Source organism: Tetranychus urticae, chromosome 1 (assembly GCF_039701765.1).
Source record: "Tetranychus urticae isolate SD_2017Ah chromosome 1, NJAU_TeUrti_SD_1.0, whole genome shotgun sequence".
In the NCBI taxonomy this organism is placed as follows: Eukaryota; Metazoa; Arthropoda; class Arachnida; order Trombidiformes; family Tetranychidae; genus Tetranychus; species Tetranychus urticae.
Window position 1 is genome coordinate 445,729 of NC_142958.1, and position 18,498 is coordinate 464,226.

The 18,498-nt window shown below is 31.0% G+C and overlaps 3 protein-coding genes across 3 annotated transcripts in view; 1 reads left to right on the forward strand and 2 right to left on the reverse strand.

Moving 5' to 3' along the window:
- The first annotated feature begins 1,751 nt into the window (after positions 1–1,751).
- Positions 1,752–3,221, forward strand: LOC107370331 (cytochrome c oxidase assembly protein COX18, mitochondrial). The gene is made up of 3 exons (XM_015938331.3): positions 1,752–2,674; positions 2,767–2,895; positions 2,955–3,221. The coding sequence occupies exons 1-3, from the start codon at positions 1,874–1,876 to the stop codon at positions 3,117–3,119; spliced, it is 1,095 nt and encodes a 364-aa protein (XP_015793817.2). The 5' UTR covers positions 1,752–1,873; the 3' UTR covers positions 3,120–3,221.
- Positions 3,221–4,211, reverse strand: RpS24 (ribosomal protein S24). Its single transcript, XM_015938330.3, has 4 exons — positions 4,088–4,211; positions 3,860–3,931; positions 3,440–3,766; positions 3,221–3,365 (listed from the first exon to the last, which is right to left on the reverse strand). The coding sequence occupies exons 1-4, from the start codon at positions 4,088–4,090 to the stop codon at positions 3,363–3,365; spliced, it is 405 nt and encodes a 134-aa protein (XP_015793816.1). The 5' UTR covers positions 4,091–4,211; the 3' UTR covers positions 3,221–3,362.
- A 549-nt stretch (positions 4,212–4,760) lies between these two features.
- The window catches only part of LOC107370014 (QRFP-like peptide receptor), a 28,147-nt gene continuing 14,409 nt past the window's right edge, over positions 4,761–18,498 (reverse strand). Inside the window, exons 5-8 of the mRNA XM_015937988.3 lie at positions 16,026–16,234; positions 5,985–6,141; positions 5,412–5,724; positions 4,761–4,902 (exon numbers count right to left, since the gene is read on the reverse strand). Of these exons, the coding sequence (XP_015793474.1) occupies positions 4,868–4,902; positions 5,412–5,724; positions 5,985–6,141; positions 16,026–16,234 (714 nt within the window). The 3' untranslated portion in view covers positions 4,761–4,867. The remainder of the gene's footprint in view (positions 4,903–5,411; positions 5,725–5,984; positions 6,142–16,025; positions 16,235–18,498) is intronic.

Consider the following 18,498-nt stretch of genomic DNA (forward strand, 5'->3'; position numbering starts at 1 on the left):
AAAACTATAATTGTTACCACACTTGATTGAACCAAGAAAATTGTTGTTTTCATCCAAAATCGTAATCTATTGATGATAACATGGTTAGGATTCAATTATCATAAAGAATCAATGATTAATCCATAAATCTTGAGCCTACAAAATTGTTTCTTCATCTTAAATCTGTATTCACGTCGGCGTGAGGATCCATTGAAATGTACAAATTAGCTGTTATAAATCTTGAGCTTCAGCTAATTGTAATTTGACTATGCGACTAATAGAGAATAATTGTAACTTGATTTTCGTTTAGTCGATAATTAATTGAAATAATAGACTAATTGCCTTCAATCTTAGCTAAACTTGATTTAGCAAGTTCGCCACTTGAAAAGTGCAACTTGAGCTTATCGAGATTATCAAATTCTGAGTTTGGTTGAGCTTATTTTATATTCAATTTATTTGATCGAATATTATTTGATGCAATTATTTGGGTTAAAATAGCGATTGTTTTCATTATTAATTGAGCAAACAACAATCAAAGGAACAAGTTATTTGGTTTTTGTGATAAGTATTCAATTGTTGGTAGCAAAAGTGGAGTCAATGTGAGTTGAACTAAAACACATTGTGAACAATACAGAATGTTTGCTGTTGAACAATCTTGAAAACTCATTAAATTAATGGTTCATCATTATGATTACTAGTCAATCATCAAATCTTAAGATGGTGAAACATTTTATCTTTTTATATTGGAACGGAAAAGAAAGATTTATCCCAAAAATGATAACACATTAATGATAATATTAATGATAATGAGAGGAAGAAAGTTAATAGCAATAATCTATTTTCTTGATACACAACAATTTACCGATTTTCATCTTTATCACTATTAACCTTTACTTGAAATCTTTTTATTGGATCATGATGAAGAAGAGGATGATCATCATCATGAAATGCTTACCAATTTTACCTGATTCAAAGTAAACATTAAAGTAACAATTGAGACCAAAGAGTAAGGCTATTTACTTTTGATTGAGACTCACATTGTATTACACTTAACAATCAACACGTTTATTTGGACAAATCAGTGAAGTAACCTGGTAATGAACACCTTTTCATTTGTATTGTTATTAAACTCATAGCTGTTATTAGCTCATTGGATTTAATCACTAGCTGCTATTCACTCTTAATAAATTTACTTGGCTTTAGAATCGCAAGACAGCCAAAATTAATTTTTAGTCAAACTATTAAAGAAATTAATGGACTTGAGTTAATTTTGGTCATTCATATTATAATCATGTCAGTTGGCAATTAGATATTAATGGTTAGTCCATATGAGTCCATTTTCTGGGGAAATGTTTTTTCTTTGTTAAGTGTTTCTGGATTCAATCCTTTGTGAACATTCACTCATTTGTTATTAGCTAAAGTCAAGCATTTTCGTATAACATTAGAAGGTTGATTTAATTAATTGTACATGAAGCATATCACATGTCAAGTTCAGGATTTTGTTCACAATCAGGTTGTTGAATGGTAATATTACCTGTTGGGCTGAAGCTTCAAGGCAAATCTAGACCTTAAAACAGTTGGCGATCAACGCATTTATGAAATAATTTTCTTGTCACAGGTTGATAACCGGATCAATATTCGTTTAATGTGTTAACGAAAAGAATCGTTCACTACTCCCTAATTATTCACTCGCCACTCATAAAATATAATCAAAATTAGTGCTGATCAATAGAAAGGCAAATAAACCAGAAAGCAGTTATGAACGATGATTTTCAACCAAACCGCCAAAAACAAATCACATGTGGAGCTACATGCGCTTTTATACGATGAATGTTATTTTATAACAACAATGTTTTGATTTTGTATTACCAACCAGTCTTATTGTTAAATCTAAATGTCTTTTAGATATTTTGTTAAATTGTCTTTAGCTCATAATTATAATTGTTTTTCAATCAGTGGCTTACAAACTCGTTCTGTCCATTATTTATCTTTGAAATGTAATCCATCTACTGCTGGCGTTTTATCGGTTAAGAAACGAAAAAGTGGAGCCGGTTGTATTCAACAATTAAATGGCTCTCAATTCAGTAACAGTTTGACTGTCCGTCATGCTTCATTTGGCGAGCGATTAACAAGTACAAGTGAGTCCATTGCTTTATCATGGCCGGTGCAGAAGTGCACAGATTCTTTGATTTGGGTACATGAAGCTTCGGGTTTACCTTGGTGGCTCAGTATCATTGTTTCAACTGTTGTATTTCGATCTGTGATTGTTTTTCCGTTCATGTGTTATGATCGTCGGATTATGCATAAATTAATTAACGTTGGTCCCGAGATCACAAGCTATACTGATAAGGTAGCTGAAGAATTGAAAAAGCTGGTTCAAAGTGGACAGCTAAAGAAGGAAAAGTTTCGAGCCACTCTTTTTAGAGCTTATAAAAAGAAATCGACGCAAATTTATTTAGATAATAACGTCCATCCGGGTCAAAGGGTGGTTTTAATTTTTTTTCAATTTCCCTTTTGGATAACTATGTCTTCATCGCTCAATAATCTTTGTGTTAGACCTTATTTTCTCAACGATCCTTTAGTTCATAATCAATTTTTCACTGGTGGAGCCGCTTGGTTCAAAGATTTAACAATTGCAGATCCTTATTATGTGATGCCAGTTTTATTTTTTGTGTCCATATTTTCAAGTATTAAGGTTAGTCTTTGAAAACCACGCACAATATTATCCAAGTTTCAACTTTGCACATTAAATTATCTTTCGAATTTATAACCAATTCTTCTTTTCAGTTTACAGAGCTAATCAAAAATCAAAACAGACCTGTGAATGTTACTGAAACTAAATTTGAAAGATATTTCATGTACTTCTTGAAAGGATGGCTTCTTGTGTTGCTTGGATTAAGCACAGTGACACCGTCAGTAAGTAGGACCAAGAACTGAGATTAACGTAATCTAATTATGTGATTCAATACTTTCAGGGTTGTGTACTATACTGGGCCACTTCAGCTGCATGTGGGACTCTACATCACTACCTCTTATCTTTTCCCAAAGTTAGAAGAATATGTAGAATACCAGCGTTAAAAAATGATCCTAAACCCCTTGATTGGAAACGCTTGATAGCATCAATTGATAAATCAAAATGAAATATCTATTGAAATAATTTCAAGATGAAGTCACACGTTGTAAATACCAAGCGTTGTAAATTACTCGAATTAAAATAATTTAAATAAATAGTAAATATATATTGACTGGGAAATCATTTCTTTAATGAATTGAACTTCATCCATCCATCAAAATAAACACAAAAAACATAGATGAGCTTAAGAAGACTTCAGAAGGCAACCATGAATGAAATGAGCCCATTAAATATCACTATCAATACGAAATCACTGAAAAAGAAACGAAAAGAAATTAGATTCATAGATTCGATAATCATGAATTAGCATAAAGAATTATAACTTACTTTCTTAGATGCAGCTGAACCAACTTTAGCCTTTTTAGTACCCCTGACTTTCTTCATCTTGTTCTTTCTTTCTTTACGTTGTTTTCTTGGTTGTCTTTCAACCTTAGTTAAACCATTACGCTGTAATCGGTATTTGGGCTCGAATTTTTTAGCGTAATCTAATGTGTCATAAATAAGGGCAAATCCAGTTGTCCTGTCACCACCAAAGTGAGTTTTTAACCCAAAAGTGAAGATCAAGTCGGGTTGAGTTTTGTAAGTCTTCGCTAATCTATTACGAATTTCTTGTTTAGCGATGGTTGCTTTGCCAGGATGGATAACATCAACAACCTAAGGAAAGAAATTGCAGATCACAGACATGAGAAATGAACCACTACATATCACCGGCATAAAAGTTGCACAAGATTGAAATCATAATCATACCATCTGACGTCGACAGAGAAGTCGATTGGTCTTGAATTTGCGAGTTCGCAATGTGTAACCTCCTTCGGATGACTATAATAATAAAAAAAGAGATAAAACAATTGTAAATGAACCAAAAATTGCAAATGCAAGAAACGTGTTAAAGATGGATGGAGGAAAGCAACGGAAAGAAGTAATTCATCAAACATTAGATAAATTAACTACTGGATAGATTAAAATTTTACTTACCATTATTACAAATTAGAAATGTTAAGTTGAATAACAGATATTCACAAATTAAATTAAACAATTTAGATTAATTGTTAAACATACTCTTAAACCAGAAACCTGTAAAAAAGGTAAAGAAAATTTTCCGGAAAAGGATATGACTTGCCACAGCATAAGTTGCTAGGGTAACAACAAAGCTCACTCTTGTATCTTGAACCGCGATTTTCAAGTTGCGAACTTTTCTTGATTGAAGTCAACACGCCATCTAACGGGTGAAGAAAATATGAATGTTTTTCACATAAAAAGTAACCCCAACGATTCAATTTTTATTACATCAGATGGCGATATTTATGTTTAATTAACTAAAATTTTTACTTTTTCCAGTCATTGTTTTATTAATTTAAACTTTATTTAGCAACCGATCATTCAACTATTTACTATTCCTCAAATTTCTAGTGCGAATTATTTGTTATTTCTTCTGTCCAGTTTATTGTGAAATTTAATTTAGTGAAGCTCTTGTTACGTGGTCCTTCATGTTGAGCCCTGCAGTAAGCTACGAGTTTATCTATTTGTATTTACTCTTCTAGTAGTAATTTCCGTTGGAATCGTTGGTATCCTCCCGCCTGTGCCGAAGTACATTTAATACGATATAATCAAAAGAATATTTAGTTTTTAAAGAAATAATTGTTGGAGGTTTCATGTTGTAAATTGTTTATTTATTTCATTTTGTTGTGAACATTGAAAATTGAAGTTGAGATTCCCATATACAATTATGGTTGAACGATATTCCGATTTAAATTTTCAATAGTTGACTTCAGTCAGCAAATTAGATGGTGCTGTGGAAGACAAAGAAAAAGTAAAATAAGTTATAAAATATTTGGTACTGGAAGCTGAAAAAGATTTGATATTTTGCTTAATGTCAGTTAAAGTCAACAATTCTCAGATGCTACATCAATTGAGCTTTTCCAAACTCATTTCGTGTTCTTATTTCTTCTCGGATTTCGACTCATCGTTCACAACAAGACTATAAACAATGGCCATTATCCAACATAAAATACTACCAACTTTAACTCAACAATGGACTTTAAATATGCTAATCAATATTAGATTTTGATCTCAGGTATATTAAATTTTCATCATAATTGGATCGATAATTTTTCTTTCTTAACTAACATCAATAGCCAAAAGATAATTAGAGATCCTTTAATGTCTGAATATTACTTTTTTGTAGCATTTGGGTCCAGAGACCAACACTATAAAACCCTCAAACTTAGATCTAGATATCACTTTTGGTTGAATCATTTTATCAATTTTTGTTTACTCTTTATTTTAGGCGTTTACGGACCTGGTGTTAGAACGGTGGTCGAAATGCGACAGGATAGACTATTACTTCGCTGGTTTCCCTTTGAACGACAAGCCAAACATTTTTGAAGGGCTGCTTTGAAGGAAGCTCGAAAATTTTTGGACATAAATCCATAGACCAATGGATTTATACATGAGTTGAGGTAAGACAATAGGTGAGCTGCAGTTCGGAGTGGCTTAAGGAAACCATAGTTTAGTTGATGAAGTTTACCAAAGGCAGTCAAAACATTGATTATTAAGATAGGTGACCAGCATAATATAAAGAGTATTACAACAGCAACGAGCATTTTGATGACCTGCAAATGATATTGAGTCAACATTTTTAGTAAAAGTGACAGCGAGATGGAGAGAAAAATCGAGATGTATTAATGAAATGGCATCAATTTCAACGCTTCATATCAATATATTATTCTGTTAGATTATTGGATGGTTAAGGTTGGGATGAAATTTTCATGGTTCAGTGAAATACTATGTAACACTAACAGAAATGTCAGATATACAGTTATACTCAATCTAATCTTTCTTTTTTACTTTTCTTTTCTTTTGATAGATTTACCTGCTTAACAACTGCAGTATCATCATCAGCTTTATTGGAGTACATTTCTTGGATTGAACTATTCTTCATGGAATGTTGTTTTGTTGAAAATGAATTTTCTGAGCGTAACATTTTCCGGTCATCTGACATCGGCTTGGAGTTTTTCAGCTCGATGTTCCTGTGAAAAATTAAGGAAAGAAACAAGAAAAAGACGGAGTTCCAATGAGTTAATTCAATTATTTAGTTAGAAACATCTAACAGCTTCAGAATGAAGACAATTTTCCCAACAAGATCGTGAAACTTGGTATTCGTTTTCAGATTTCAAAGATTCCATGGTTTTTTTGTTCCTTTTCATTCTACCCTGAAGATATTTCTATTTCACTCTTCCATTTTACCAACAGTCAACATTTGTTATCGAATCATTTCAACTTAAATTTAGTTACAACCAAAATTAATCATCTGAATGTACGGTTGAACAAAACTCGCCATAATCAGATGAATTGACTGTAATCTTTTTTAATTACAGTTTACTTTCCCTGTAAATTACCAGAAAAGAGTGAAACTTGTAACCAATTAAGCTGTTTAGCCTCAGGAGAAAGCAAAGTCAGACTTGAATGGTCATTAAAATACAGAGGATTAATGTGATTAAATTCAGTAATCAATTGCTATTAATATAATGTAACTTTTATTTCAACTGAAAGTGGAAAACATAATTTTACATTTCATGGGTAATTTTGGCCTCTTTTCAGCCTTACATTCAGAGAAAGCAGTTCAAATGAAAACAATCATTTAATGACGAGAGATTAAAATGACCATTGAAGGTTAACAAAGCAACTCTTTTAATGTTTTCAATTCAATTGCTTTTTCCACTGAAAAACAAAGAGAAGGATATTTTCATGATTGAAATAGCTTCAACACTTAACTCAAGTAGTTACCATTTTAAACAAGTCAAACAATTTATTGGTCAACTAAAAACTGTCAACAAAATGTTATCATAATCAAGATGATGACAGGTTACATTCAATATTAATGTTCAAACATTAAGGTCAACAAAAAATCTCCAATCTTGTTAAAATGAAACAATTACAAGACGTTAACCCAAAAACTGAACACATTTCACTGTCACTGAAATTATCAAATTTAATCAAAATTATTGATTTACAATGAAACATCGACTCTTGACTTTACAAATGAAGTTGAACATTTTTCTGGTTCTCACCAAATGTTCATATTTCACCAAATTAACCGATGTAAATGGCGATATCAAACTGTTTCACAAATTGCTAAAATTAATGTAACAATATCACATTGCAATTAAATAGCACAACTAAAAAACAATCAATTATCGACTAACAATTACAAACATTGTAAGTATCATATTTTCCTGTTGAAAGTGGTTAACATGAAAATGAACTCGATAAAGGCTTGGTAATCATCTGTTTCACTTGGATGCTTCAAACATTATTATAATTATTAAATTGTAACCTCAACTATTATCGAGCAACTTTCAAATTAATTGCTTTCATCAACAAACTAACAAAAAAGCGAACAAAAACATCTGATAATCACTAGAATACTTGAGCAAAAATTAAACAATTAAGGTTAATTGGTTATTAAAAGAAGTGCAAAATAAAGATAAATTAGGTTAAAATAGGCAAAAAGGTTGATAACTTTATTGATCATAATTAATGAAATTTTTCAATGAAACTGATTTCCACCGTTTCTAGCCATTGGTTAAGTCAATGTAATTGAGATGAACCGCTGAAATGTTACAAGGTTTTAAGGTTAAACTTATATTTTGAAACTTTTTTTAGCATTTCATGTAAATTTGAAACTTAAAAAACATGAATATGTTTCATTGAAGTAAAATTAACAGGGGAAATTAGTTGCTCTATTTAAATGAAAATACAAGATGTTCAACTGTTGTTATCCCAAAGGATCAAATTAAACCATTTTTAGCCTCTTTTTCATCATTAAAGTTACTCAAGTTAGCGTTTCAAATCACAAACTGTTTCAATTAACATTGTTAAGTTGGTTAACATAAACCACAAAAAAGCTAATTAAATTTCATGAGCTTTGAGTATGAACCACTGAAACACTCAAAGATGTGAATGTAGAATCAATAAATTAAAGCTAATTCAATTCAATCAGAAAAACTTGATTTGTGTTTGTGCTTTTTCCAATCAATTAATTAACTATAAGAATAGCATCTGAATTTCAATTGGTGAGTTTAAGTAAGTTAAATACAAGCAAAAATAATCTTTTCATTGAACTTGTGTTCCTCGATCAGAGTAAGTCTCAGCTAATAAGACATGACCGCATTTAAGTCTTGAGTAAATCATTAGTCTCGGAATTTTAGTTTGAAAAAGGTTATCGAAGAGATGAAAGTTTATTCTTGCTTGATTGGAGTTCAATTTCATTTCCTATTGCTTTAATCGTATTTTTGTCCACTATTGTTGTAACAGATATTCAATTTCTGTTAAATTTACCATTCCATATCCAATTTATATGGATTATTCATATCCTTTTGAAAATTTAAATATTTTTACCAATTATAAATTCGTTGCATATTTTCCATGACTTGAGGACCAACTCAAACAACTGCTTCCTTCACATAAACATGAGAAGAGCGACTGCAATATCCACCAATCATGTGAAGCAAAAATCAATGAGAAAGTGATCAACACTGTATTAAAGCTTAATCAACTTTATTAATTTGAAACACTGAAGGACCAGAACCAGTCAGAGTTAGAGAGTTAAGCGATGGAAGCCGAGTAGTGGAATCAAAGCTCGTAAGGATAGGGCAATAGAACTGAAATTTATTAGTTTAATTCAATGTTTTAAAAAACATTAAACTAACAAGAGAAGTAAGAGGAAAGTATTCAGGGCATCCCATTCCAATTTCGAAATGAGTTACTGAATAATTTTTGAATGTTTTCATAGAATTATATGCAATTTTCCGAGTTATACATTGTATATAATCATTTGTATGTAGTGTGAACTGTTTCAAAATATAGTTAAACCAGTAATCATTTGCTCTTGTATTTCAATCAAAAGCTCAAATTATTTGTAACTGGATAGATAAAATCAAATCCTGTAATCTATTTGTCTTTGAAATATAATACAATTTTGATTCTAATTATAACTGCAGAGATTTATTCCTCAGAATTCACTGAAAGCTGAGTTTTCACCGCAAAAGCTGACATAAATAATGATGTCGGTTTAATTATTGAACCCGAAAGAAACCTTAAACCAAGATGGAAACTTGTTGAACTTGAGTTAACCAGAAAATGCAAGTTATTAATATAAATGTGATCAGGGAATGCAAAGGGTTGATAAATCAGAGTCACTTTTAGGCTTTTTCATTCAACATTTTTCCATTTTCAAGGGATGATGAATGTCACTGAATAAACCTTGAAATGTATTCACAGGCATTAGAATAAAAATGATCAGTGAAGGCGTAATACAAGATAAAAGTAAGTTTATCTTTATCAATATCAATGGGAAAAGCAAATATGCTTTTACCTGAGAAAAAGTTCAACATGGATTTGTACGATGACATGTAAAAAGCTTTTTCACATTTCACGGTTCAATTCTGTATCATTCAGCTGAACAACAATTCAATATTATCCTTTAAACATGTATTTCAATCTTGTTCAATCGCTAATGGATTTCATTTTTTCTCAGAAGAACAAGAAAAATTATGCAAAACTGGAAAACAAAAGACTTTAATTCTGAACCAGAAAAGGGCAAAGAAATTATGAGTTTCTTCATTGTTTACTTGTTTCACCCTTCATCTCCATTAGTCTTTGTTGTTGTTTTCATTCTTTCCCATTCCTCTTGACCATTGTTTACGTTTCCTATCAAGGTATGTTTGTCATGATTCTTCCATTGAAGCCACTAATTCTGTTAACAAATTCAGGATGTCACACCATGTTGCTCAATGTTGATATCGAAAGTGAATAAGATTAAGATTGAATAAACACTCAACTTTTGCTTCATCATCAATCTGGTTCATCTTCACCGTCAAAAGCTGTATCAATAGATGGCTCATCATTGATTGTTGCTTCATCAGTTATTAAAACAACAATCAAACAACACAGAAACCAGTTCAAGTGTTTACTCTGGCCAACCGTTTCGCACTTGTTTTTAGATTCTTTTAACTCGATTAGACTGTTAACAACAGACTAACAAGGGACAAGATGTTCATGGGAATTCATAAATTGTTTCCCATTTCACAAGATTAATCGTGTTGTATTAAATAAAGATTAGCCAAGAAATCGATCCAATTATCACGAATTATGAGAATGCATGATTCGAGGTTTCCAATGAACATTATTTGTAAATGTTTCCACATGAATCTAAATCAAATCACAAGCAACAATTCAATCAAGCTTACATTGTAACCAAAATTTGTGGAAATTTGACTTTTATCACAAAGAAAAACTATTTTTTATTTTGTTTAATTTCGAAAAAAATTCATTCCTTATTCAGACCTAATTCAATGCTTTGGTGCATCAATAGATACAGTTTATAAGGTTTGAAATGAAAGTATCCTTTCGAGCATCAATCAACAGATCGTTGAGCAAGATTGTGAAGCTCGAATCAACGATTCGGTGAAACCTCCAAATGTAAAGACAAAACTTTACGATCATAATATTATTCAAATAAAAAAGTGAAAAGTTTAGGGAAAGTAAACTTTATTTATCCAAGCACTGGTACTGAATGATTTTAAAATCAGGTGAAACCCAAAGAATTGAAATCTTGCAATATTTTAGTTCTGATGCTTTATTCAGGGATAACAGGGAAGGAAATTGACTTCTCGGATAAATTGAGATAAACAAATTGTTCGTGATTGCACTGATTATTTGGATATTGAACATTCTTCAATTATTATGTAATTACTTATTCTCAGTCTCAATGGGATGATCTTAGCTACTTGTTAGACACAATTGAGATCAATTTAGATGTACAAATATAGTTTTTATTTTCATGACCGGGAATAATGATGAACAACTTGATATAGATGATGAAGGTTAAGATGATAAAGATTTTGATGTGAATGGAATTGGTTTTGTTATGAACTAAGCGCAAAACAAAACTGAATGTAATCTTAAGGGGAGAAAAGGCGAGCAATAAGATGAAGTTATGATGTAAAGGTAAGAATAAGAAAATGATTGAAGATTCATTGAAGGTAATGCAGATTCACAAGTTGTCAGATAAACAGCCTGAATTGGATTCCATTATTATTGCCATTATTATTTTTGGTGAACCAATTTTGTGCTTCACTTCAATTCAATCTGATTCAGTGGAAGAAGTATGTTCATAATCCATTGAGTTATCAAGCTTCACTCTCTTCATTATCATCTTCATTGAAAATTGCATTGTAAATGAAATTATCGAGAGAAAAGTAAATGATTTCATCGAATTGATCAACAGCGAATAACGAACAGTTATTTTATTGAGAAAAGGATATTAATATTAAGAGTGACTATAAAAGAGACTAAATTAATAAATAATCAGATAATCACTGAAAATCTATGAATAGTTGATATTACAATTTTAACGGTTTATAATGAATTTTGCTCTACAGTCTTTCAATCCATTATTATAATATTATATTGTTATGTTTATATTCATGTTTTAGCTTGTTTTTCAAGTGTAATTGCCATTAATGTTATAAGTATTTGGTTAACTTGAAGATGAGTTTCTGAATAACAATACTTTCCATGATATTGATTCATGGTGATATGGAATGCTCATGGGCATTCACATCAGAATTAATGGTTTTTGTCATTTTATTCAATTGTTTTAGTTACGACAAAAACATCAGTTCAATGTAAAGAAAGAAAAGTAATTAAAATTTCTTCCAATCAACATCATTATGTCAGGTGACATGTTGTTAAAGGATGTTCCAAAAGCAGCGAGACGAACTTTAAAACTTGTTTTTCAGTCAATATTCATAGAATTCATTTCACTTTAGGATTCATTGAAACATGAGCTTAAGATTGTTATTCCTTATTAAGACCCTTCTTGAGCTATTTTAGTTTTATGCCAGGTTTGTTTCCCTAGTTAGCTGCATAAAATTTTCTGCCATTTACCTGCTACGTGATTCGTTAGGTGAACGTAAGTCTCATTGTTCACCAAGATATTTTTGTTTTGCAAAATCACAATATAAACGATTTTCACCGTTTTTCACATAAATTGGCCTGATTTTGCATACAGTTTAGAGCATTCACCAGGTTATTCAAAAGTCACGCAAAACTTGTTTCTTTTATGCCATTACCCTTGTGCCAAACATTATTAACAATAGCCATAGTGGGTCTTTAGGAGCTAGTCCCCCAGACTTAAAATGGTAAAAATTTCGAAAATTGAAATCAAACGCTCATCAAATCGGCGACAAAAACAATCCTCTTCTATTGTAAATAGATTATTTTCGTACCTCACCTCACAGTAAGCTGATTTAGTTATGATACTCGGTTACTTTAGTGCCTATCACTCTATTTGGTCAAACGAAAATAATCGCGATTCAGAAAAGCTTGGAGGGGTGATAGATTAAGAAGGCTAAAGAAGAAAGAGCAGTTCCTTTTTTCATCATCATTTTGAGTTTCATCCTATCCGACTTCATACCCCCGGTTTAACGACATACGAGAGATTCACACTGGCGAATTGAGATCTTCTGGTTTGATTAAAAAGTTGATGAATTTTGTATCGAATTAGCCCTTTTCTCGGTCTTCCACTTAAACTTTATATTTCATAGACCCTGTAGTATTATGTTAAGATATCATTCTGTAGATTGACAGTAGCTTGATTCTTTATTGATTAAATGTTTGACTGTTTGCTGAACTATTTTTTCGTTTTCGAAATTCGCAAAGACTTTTCGATTCGTTTTTGGACATTGTGGACTGAAAATTTTGGCAAATATTGGAATTTATTGAAGCAAATTTTTCATTCTATTTAAAAACCCCTTGAAAATTGTAAACATCTTGTTATTTGAAATTTGATCTGAATTATTCATTTGCCTCTTTACTTTTAAAATACCCTTTCTAAAACTCAGTTTGATTTGAAACAATTTTCAACCTTTAGGGTTAAGTGTTAAACTGATAAGTTTTAAAAATGAATAGAAACATCAAACTGAATTACTTACAAGGGAAGTGACCTTGCTTGTACGATCATTTTCGATTTTTTTCGAGTTTATATTGTAGAGGGCAAAAAATAATTAGACACGTATTTTTGCTTTTTTTACGCCGGTGCGCGGTTATTGATATTTAGGCACTTTTAATTAAAAATAGTAATGAATTGCAGTCACTGAGAAGCAAGTAAAACAATGAAAAGCAGAAAAATGAAAAAATCTTAAAAAATTGTGAATCACTTTTCAGTGACTTCAATAGATTTCAATGCAGAATCTTCACTTTAAAGTGCCTAAATATCAATAACCGCGCACCGGCGTAAAAAAAGCAAAAATACGTGTCTAATTATTTTTTGCCCTCTACAATATAAACTCGAAAAAAATCGAAAATGATCGTACAAGCAAGGTCACTTCCCTTGTTAGATTGGTTTCCATATTGAAGGTTTCTTGCCTAGATTTTGTTTGTTAATTGTGATTAAGTTTTGAGTTAACCTGCTTCAGAGGAATGACAAAACTATTAATTGAAATTATTTGTTTTAAACAAATAAACTCAATTTTCGGTGATTTTTTCAGAGAAACAATTGAACCAGAAAAAACAAACTTAACCAACTCCATGCAATTTAAATCACAATAAAGGTTAAACGCAAGTTGAATTGAGCAATTTAAACCCTTAATTTACAACGTAAATAATGGTTAAAGCAAAGACTAAATAAGCTAGGAATAACAATTACAATGAACATTGTTTCAAATGACTTTTTTGCTCATCAAAATAAATTTATCCAGATTACCTGGACACAAGAATTAGTCTGATCAAAGAGCAACATTTGCCCAACAATTGACTGAATTATAACTTTTCAACTCTCATTATTGAACAATAAACTTCGGATTATTCAGTGCTTTGCTGAATCATCAGTCAGAAATGATTTTTATCCTCTTATATGACTATTTTTAAGTCCAGTCTTACATAATGTTAACTCAAATTGTTTTTTAATGGCCTTTTGATTATATTTCAATGATTACAACTCAGCTTATCACGGAAAATGAAACAAACAAATTGTAAACATATGTTAAGGTACACATGATTAAATTTAAGTTCAAACAAATATCTTTGGATGCTATTAAACACAATGTTTCAGACTGAATCAATTAGCCGATGGTAAAAGCCCAGTATTTAATAACAATAACAAGAGGAACCTTCAATATTTACAAATCATGATCCATCTGAATCCACCTCCATCAATGTTGATTGTAATTAGCAATTTTTTGACCTTTTGGTTAACAATTGATAAGAGATTAATTTGGCTTAATTGAGGAAATTGATTTTTAGATATTTTTACAATTTAAATTCAAAAAGAGCATTTACATAATAGTTTGCATCCAAAATAGGGAATCGTGAAAGTCAGAGTAAATGTATTGAAATTGATTTATTTGTTGTCAACTAAATCTGTACTCGTTATGAGATGCAAACTAAGGCAGTTGAAACGCACACAAGTATTACAGTTGGTTTTCAATTGAATTCATTAAGAAATTCAACTAATTCTAACCATCATTCCCCTCTTTAGTCACCATTTAATACCTAAAATAAGGTACATTTAGACACTAAAACACTTTAAATGTTAGCAGCCTAACAAGATTGTTAACTTTCAAGATTAGAAGATTAAAAGAAACAGTTTAATATGGTTGAGTGAATCGACAAGATCTGTTTAAACTGATAAACAGGTAAATTAAAAAAGAAAAGATAAAATGTTGAGAAAGAGTGACCAAAAGTCAGGTACAATGAAGAAAGGGTAACCAGTGATTAAGCAACTGCAACCAGCCTTTTTGGGTAGACATATTTTGACCAGCTTTTCTCACCCAAAAATTTTCAAATATATATCGACAGTTTCCTTTCAAAATGATCATTCATTCAACAGTCATCAACAAAAGAAAAATACAAACCTTTTACCTTTGTGACAAAACAAAAGTCTTTTGTTTCTAAATTAAACCCTTTACTAACGAAGTAGAAAAAAAAACTCCAAAAAAATGTCTTCTAAATTAATCTGTTTCACTATTCTTTTCTCCTTGATTTCACTTGTTATTGCTGGCAAATCAGGACACGGTAACATCATAATCGATGGATGTCATAGTAAAACCATTCTCACTGGTGGCGGTGGAAAAGGTAAAGGCGAAGGAAACATCATATTAAAGGACAATTGTCACCATCAAGGTGATCGTCACGTTACCTACTATTACCCAGTCTGGGGTTGGCATGGTGCTGGTTGGCATGGGGCTGGTTACCCAGGCTACTCTGGTTATTCTGGTTACGGTGGTTTCGGCGGCTTCTAATCAATCATTTGAACACCAATTTACTCAACAACTCAACTGTGCCAATTGACACTTCAATTGTAAACTTGTGCATAAACAATTCAAATGATGATGAAAACCTTTTAATCGTTGAGCCTTTTCGTTAAAGGCCAACTCTTGTACATTAATATGAGCAAACCAGTTTTGCCTCAAATCTAAATAAACGAATTACAATAAAATTTGTATTTTACTCTTAATTACACAGCCTGTCTTTATTTACTGATTATTAATCAGTGATTAATATCGCGAAGAAAAAAACTTTCAATAAAAATATCAATAACAACCTTTGCCACAACATTAATCATAAATAATGTTCACATGATTGAAATTGAATAACAGCAAAATCATGTTTACTATTAATAATTATCATCATTATCATGTTTTTATTCAAACGGTTCAACAGTTGAAAGAAGAAGAAAATTGCCTCAAAAAAGTTCCTCTAATTAACAGCAGGTTAACCACTGTCAATGAATCGATAACAGAATGAATGGTTCATCAGCAGCAGAAAAAAAAACTTTTATCGTCTTCACCAAGTTAACCCTTAAAGATCATTTGATGGAACAATTTATTACAAGTAATTCTGAACTTACCCATTATCATGGCCAAACATTGTTGCTCTTTTCTGGACCACAATCCATAGCTTTTTACAGATACAGGAGTAAGTGAAGCCCATTACAATGCAAGGTATAACCAGGATTAAGGTTAACATGTAACATTCATAAAGTTTCCAGATAATTGGTTGACTTGGATCCTTGTAACACCAGAAAGCTTTATACCTTTCACCAACCTCAATATGAACCTAATTGAAGTAGATAAACAAAAGCCATTAAAACCAATAAAGGTAATTCAATTTAATTGCATTTCCATTTCATTTTCCATCCTGAGTGTCTTCAACCTGGAAAACTGTAAATTTGCAAATATTTATGGAAAACGAACAAATGATGAAAATTTTTAGCTTCATTCATTATTCAAATAGAGCAAAAACTCGCAACTTATTGAAATGAACAGATAAACTAGTTAAATGTTGAGTTTACCTCGTGAGTTGATTATTAATGACAATTTTCCAGCAAACTTGGCAGAAATGTTTTCTATTAAATTGTAATTTTGCTCAGCTCGAAATGCAGTTGTTAATGAACATTGAGATCGTGTTTCTCGGGAATTTATATCATGAGTTAATGTATTTCATTATGAATCTGTGAATCTGTTGAAACTTCCATTGAATGTAAATATTTTACGAGAATCTTTTCAAACCTTTGTTTTCTGTTTTTCTTGTTTTTTCGCGTTTTCTGTTTTCGTCATTTAATGTTTGATATTTAAGACAATCAATTCAATTGTAAACATTAAATCTATTATTACCTTGCATTGAATTGAAAGTAAACTTTCACTTTTATCCCAATCATGAGATAAAAATATCAAAGTAAGTAAATAATGGATGAAACTCTTTGTTTCTCAATCTAATTTCATGTTTGCAGAATTGAAATATGATTGATTGCATTCACTTTTGTTGCCTGCAAGGTAAGATACAATTTTACCTTTTATTTCTCATATTCATGGATTCAGAGCAAGAATACAGATGGAAAGGTAAACTAATCAAGATAGTGGAAAAAAGAAAAGAAAAGTTGAGAATATTTGATATTTTGTTTTATTTGCTTTCCAATCCCAGTTAAGAAGCGAGAAAGAGTTTGATAAATTGTATTTTGCATAATAATTCAATCAATGAAAGTAACTAATAAGATAAAACAAAGCATTCGAATACTTTTATCTGGTCTTACAATTGATTGTAAGATTGAAAAGCAATTGTCAAAGTTAATAGTTTTAGCAATGAATTCGAGTTTTGCCGAAATGCCAAGTTTCAAGGCAAATTTACTAGCATCAATTCAATAATCTCAAATGCAAAGTCGCGATTCCGAGTGACTTATCATTCTCAGTTATAATTTTCTAGATTTTAAATCGCTTGACTCATGTTCGTTCTCATTTTCAGTAAAAAGTCATCGCTGACTCTTATTCAATAGACTGCAATAGATGCCTTGCAGCAAAAAAAGATCTAAAATTAAGTTTATTCAAAGAGATATTTGAGCAATATAGAGAAACTGATCTCTAAACGTCTAAATCTCTCAATAAACGATCTGATATAAACTCAAACCATCTGCAAAGTTGCAATTTGGATTGAACTGGATTCAAATTGGTGTCCTTTTTCACTTTTTGATCGCACTGCAGATGATATTAACTTTGCTCTTTTACTAATTGATGAGCGTTTTTCGCATTTAGATATTTATATTCAGATGTGATCGAATGTCTTGAATGATGTTTCTCAATAACGTCTCTGAACGTCAATAAAGTTGACTGAAGGAGAAATTTTTGCCAAATCTAAACTCAAGAATCTGAAAATGAATTGAATTAAACATGAAACTTGCTTGCGATTCACGTTATTTTTAACGTTTAAGTTTTGATTGCAAATCCCAGTACAAATCCAGTGAAATAATCATCGAAGAAAAGGATTTTGTTGCTGGAAATGTGCATTTTACGCTCAAAGTTCACGTTTGATTTGTTCACAGTTGTTTGCATCGAAAGGTGTTTTACTTGTTAAGAACCTCTGTTACGAGTATTGCATAAAGGATGAGAAGAAATGATCGCCAAGACCAATCTAAAGCCATCAATATAATGGTTATGGATTTTGCCATTTGAAAGTGATTAGAAAGTTATGGTAAACGACTGAAAAGCTTTTATTGACAACTATTAATAATAATCTGACGATACTTGGATGTACCACAAAACCCATAAGCAAATTGTTGCTGCATGACTAAGTTATCCAACAATATTTAAACTTGCGTTTAGTTTAATATGAAGTGCAAGTTTGTGCAAAACAGCGAAACAACAAAAAACACTTGGAATTAAATCTTACAAATGATCTTTAGTCTGACAGAAACCATTAAGTCATTTTAAAGCTGAAAACCTTGATTGAAATTGATGGAAACTTTATATTCAAAAACAACATGCAATACAATACGAAATGAACGCAAATTCATATGTTGATTAAGTTGTGTAATCTTCAATTGCATCTTT

What these genes read in the sequence shown, in the direction of transcription:
- LOC107370331 (XM_015938331.3), top strand. Translation starts at nt 1,874, where the DNA reads ATGTCTTTTAGATATTTTGTTAAATTGTCTTTAGCTCATAATTATAAT. An exon ending in CCATATTTTCAAGTATTAAG is followed by an intron (nt 2,675 to 2,766) that starts GTTAGTCTTTGA and finishes TCTTCTTTTCAG; the next exon opens with TTTACAGAGCTAATCAAAAA. An exon ending in TAAGCACAGTGACACCGTCA is followed by an intron (nt 2,896 to 2,954) that starts GTAAGTAGGACC and finishes CAATACTTTCAG; the next exon opens with GGTTGTGTACTATACTGGGC.
- RpS24 (XM_015938330.3), bottom strand. An exon ending in TTCTCTGTCGACGTCAGATG is followed by an intron (nt 3,767 to 3,859) that starts GTATGATTATGA and finishes TTCTTTCCTTAG; the next exon opens with GTTGTTGATGTTATCCATCC.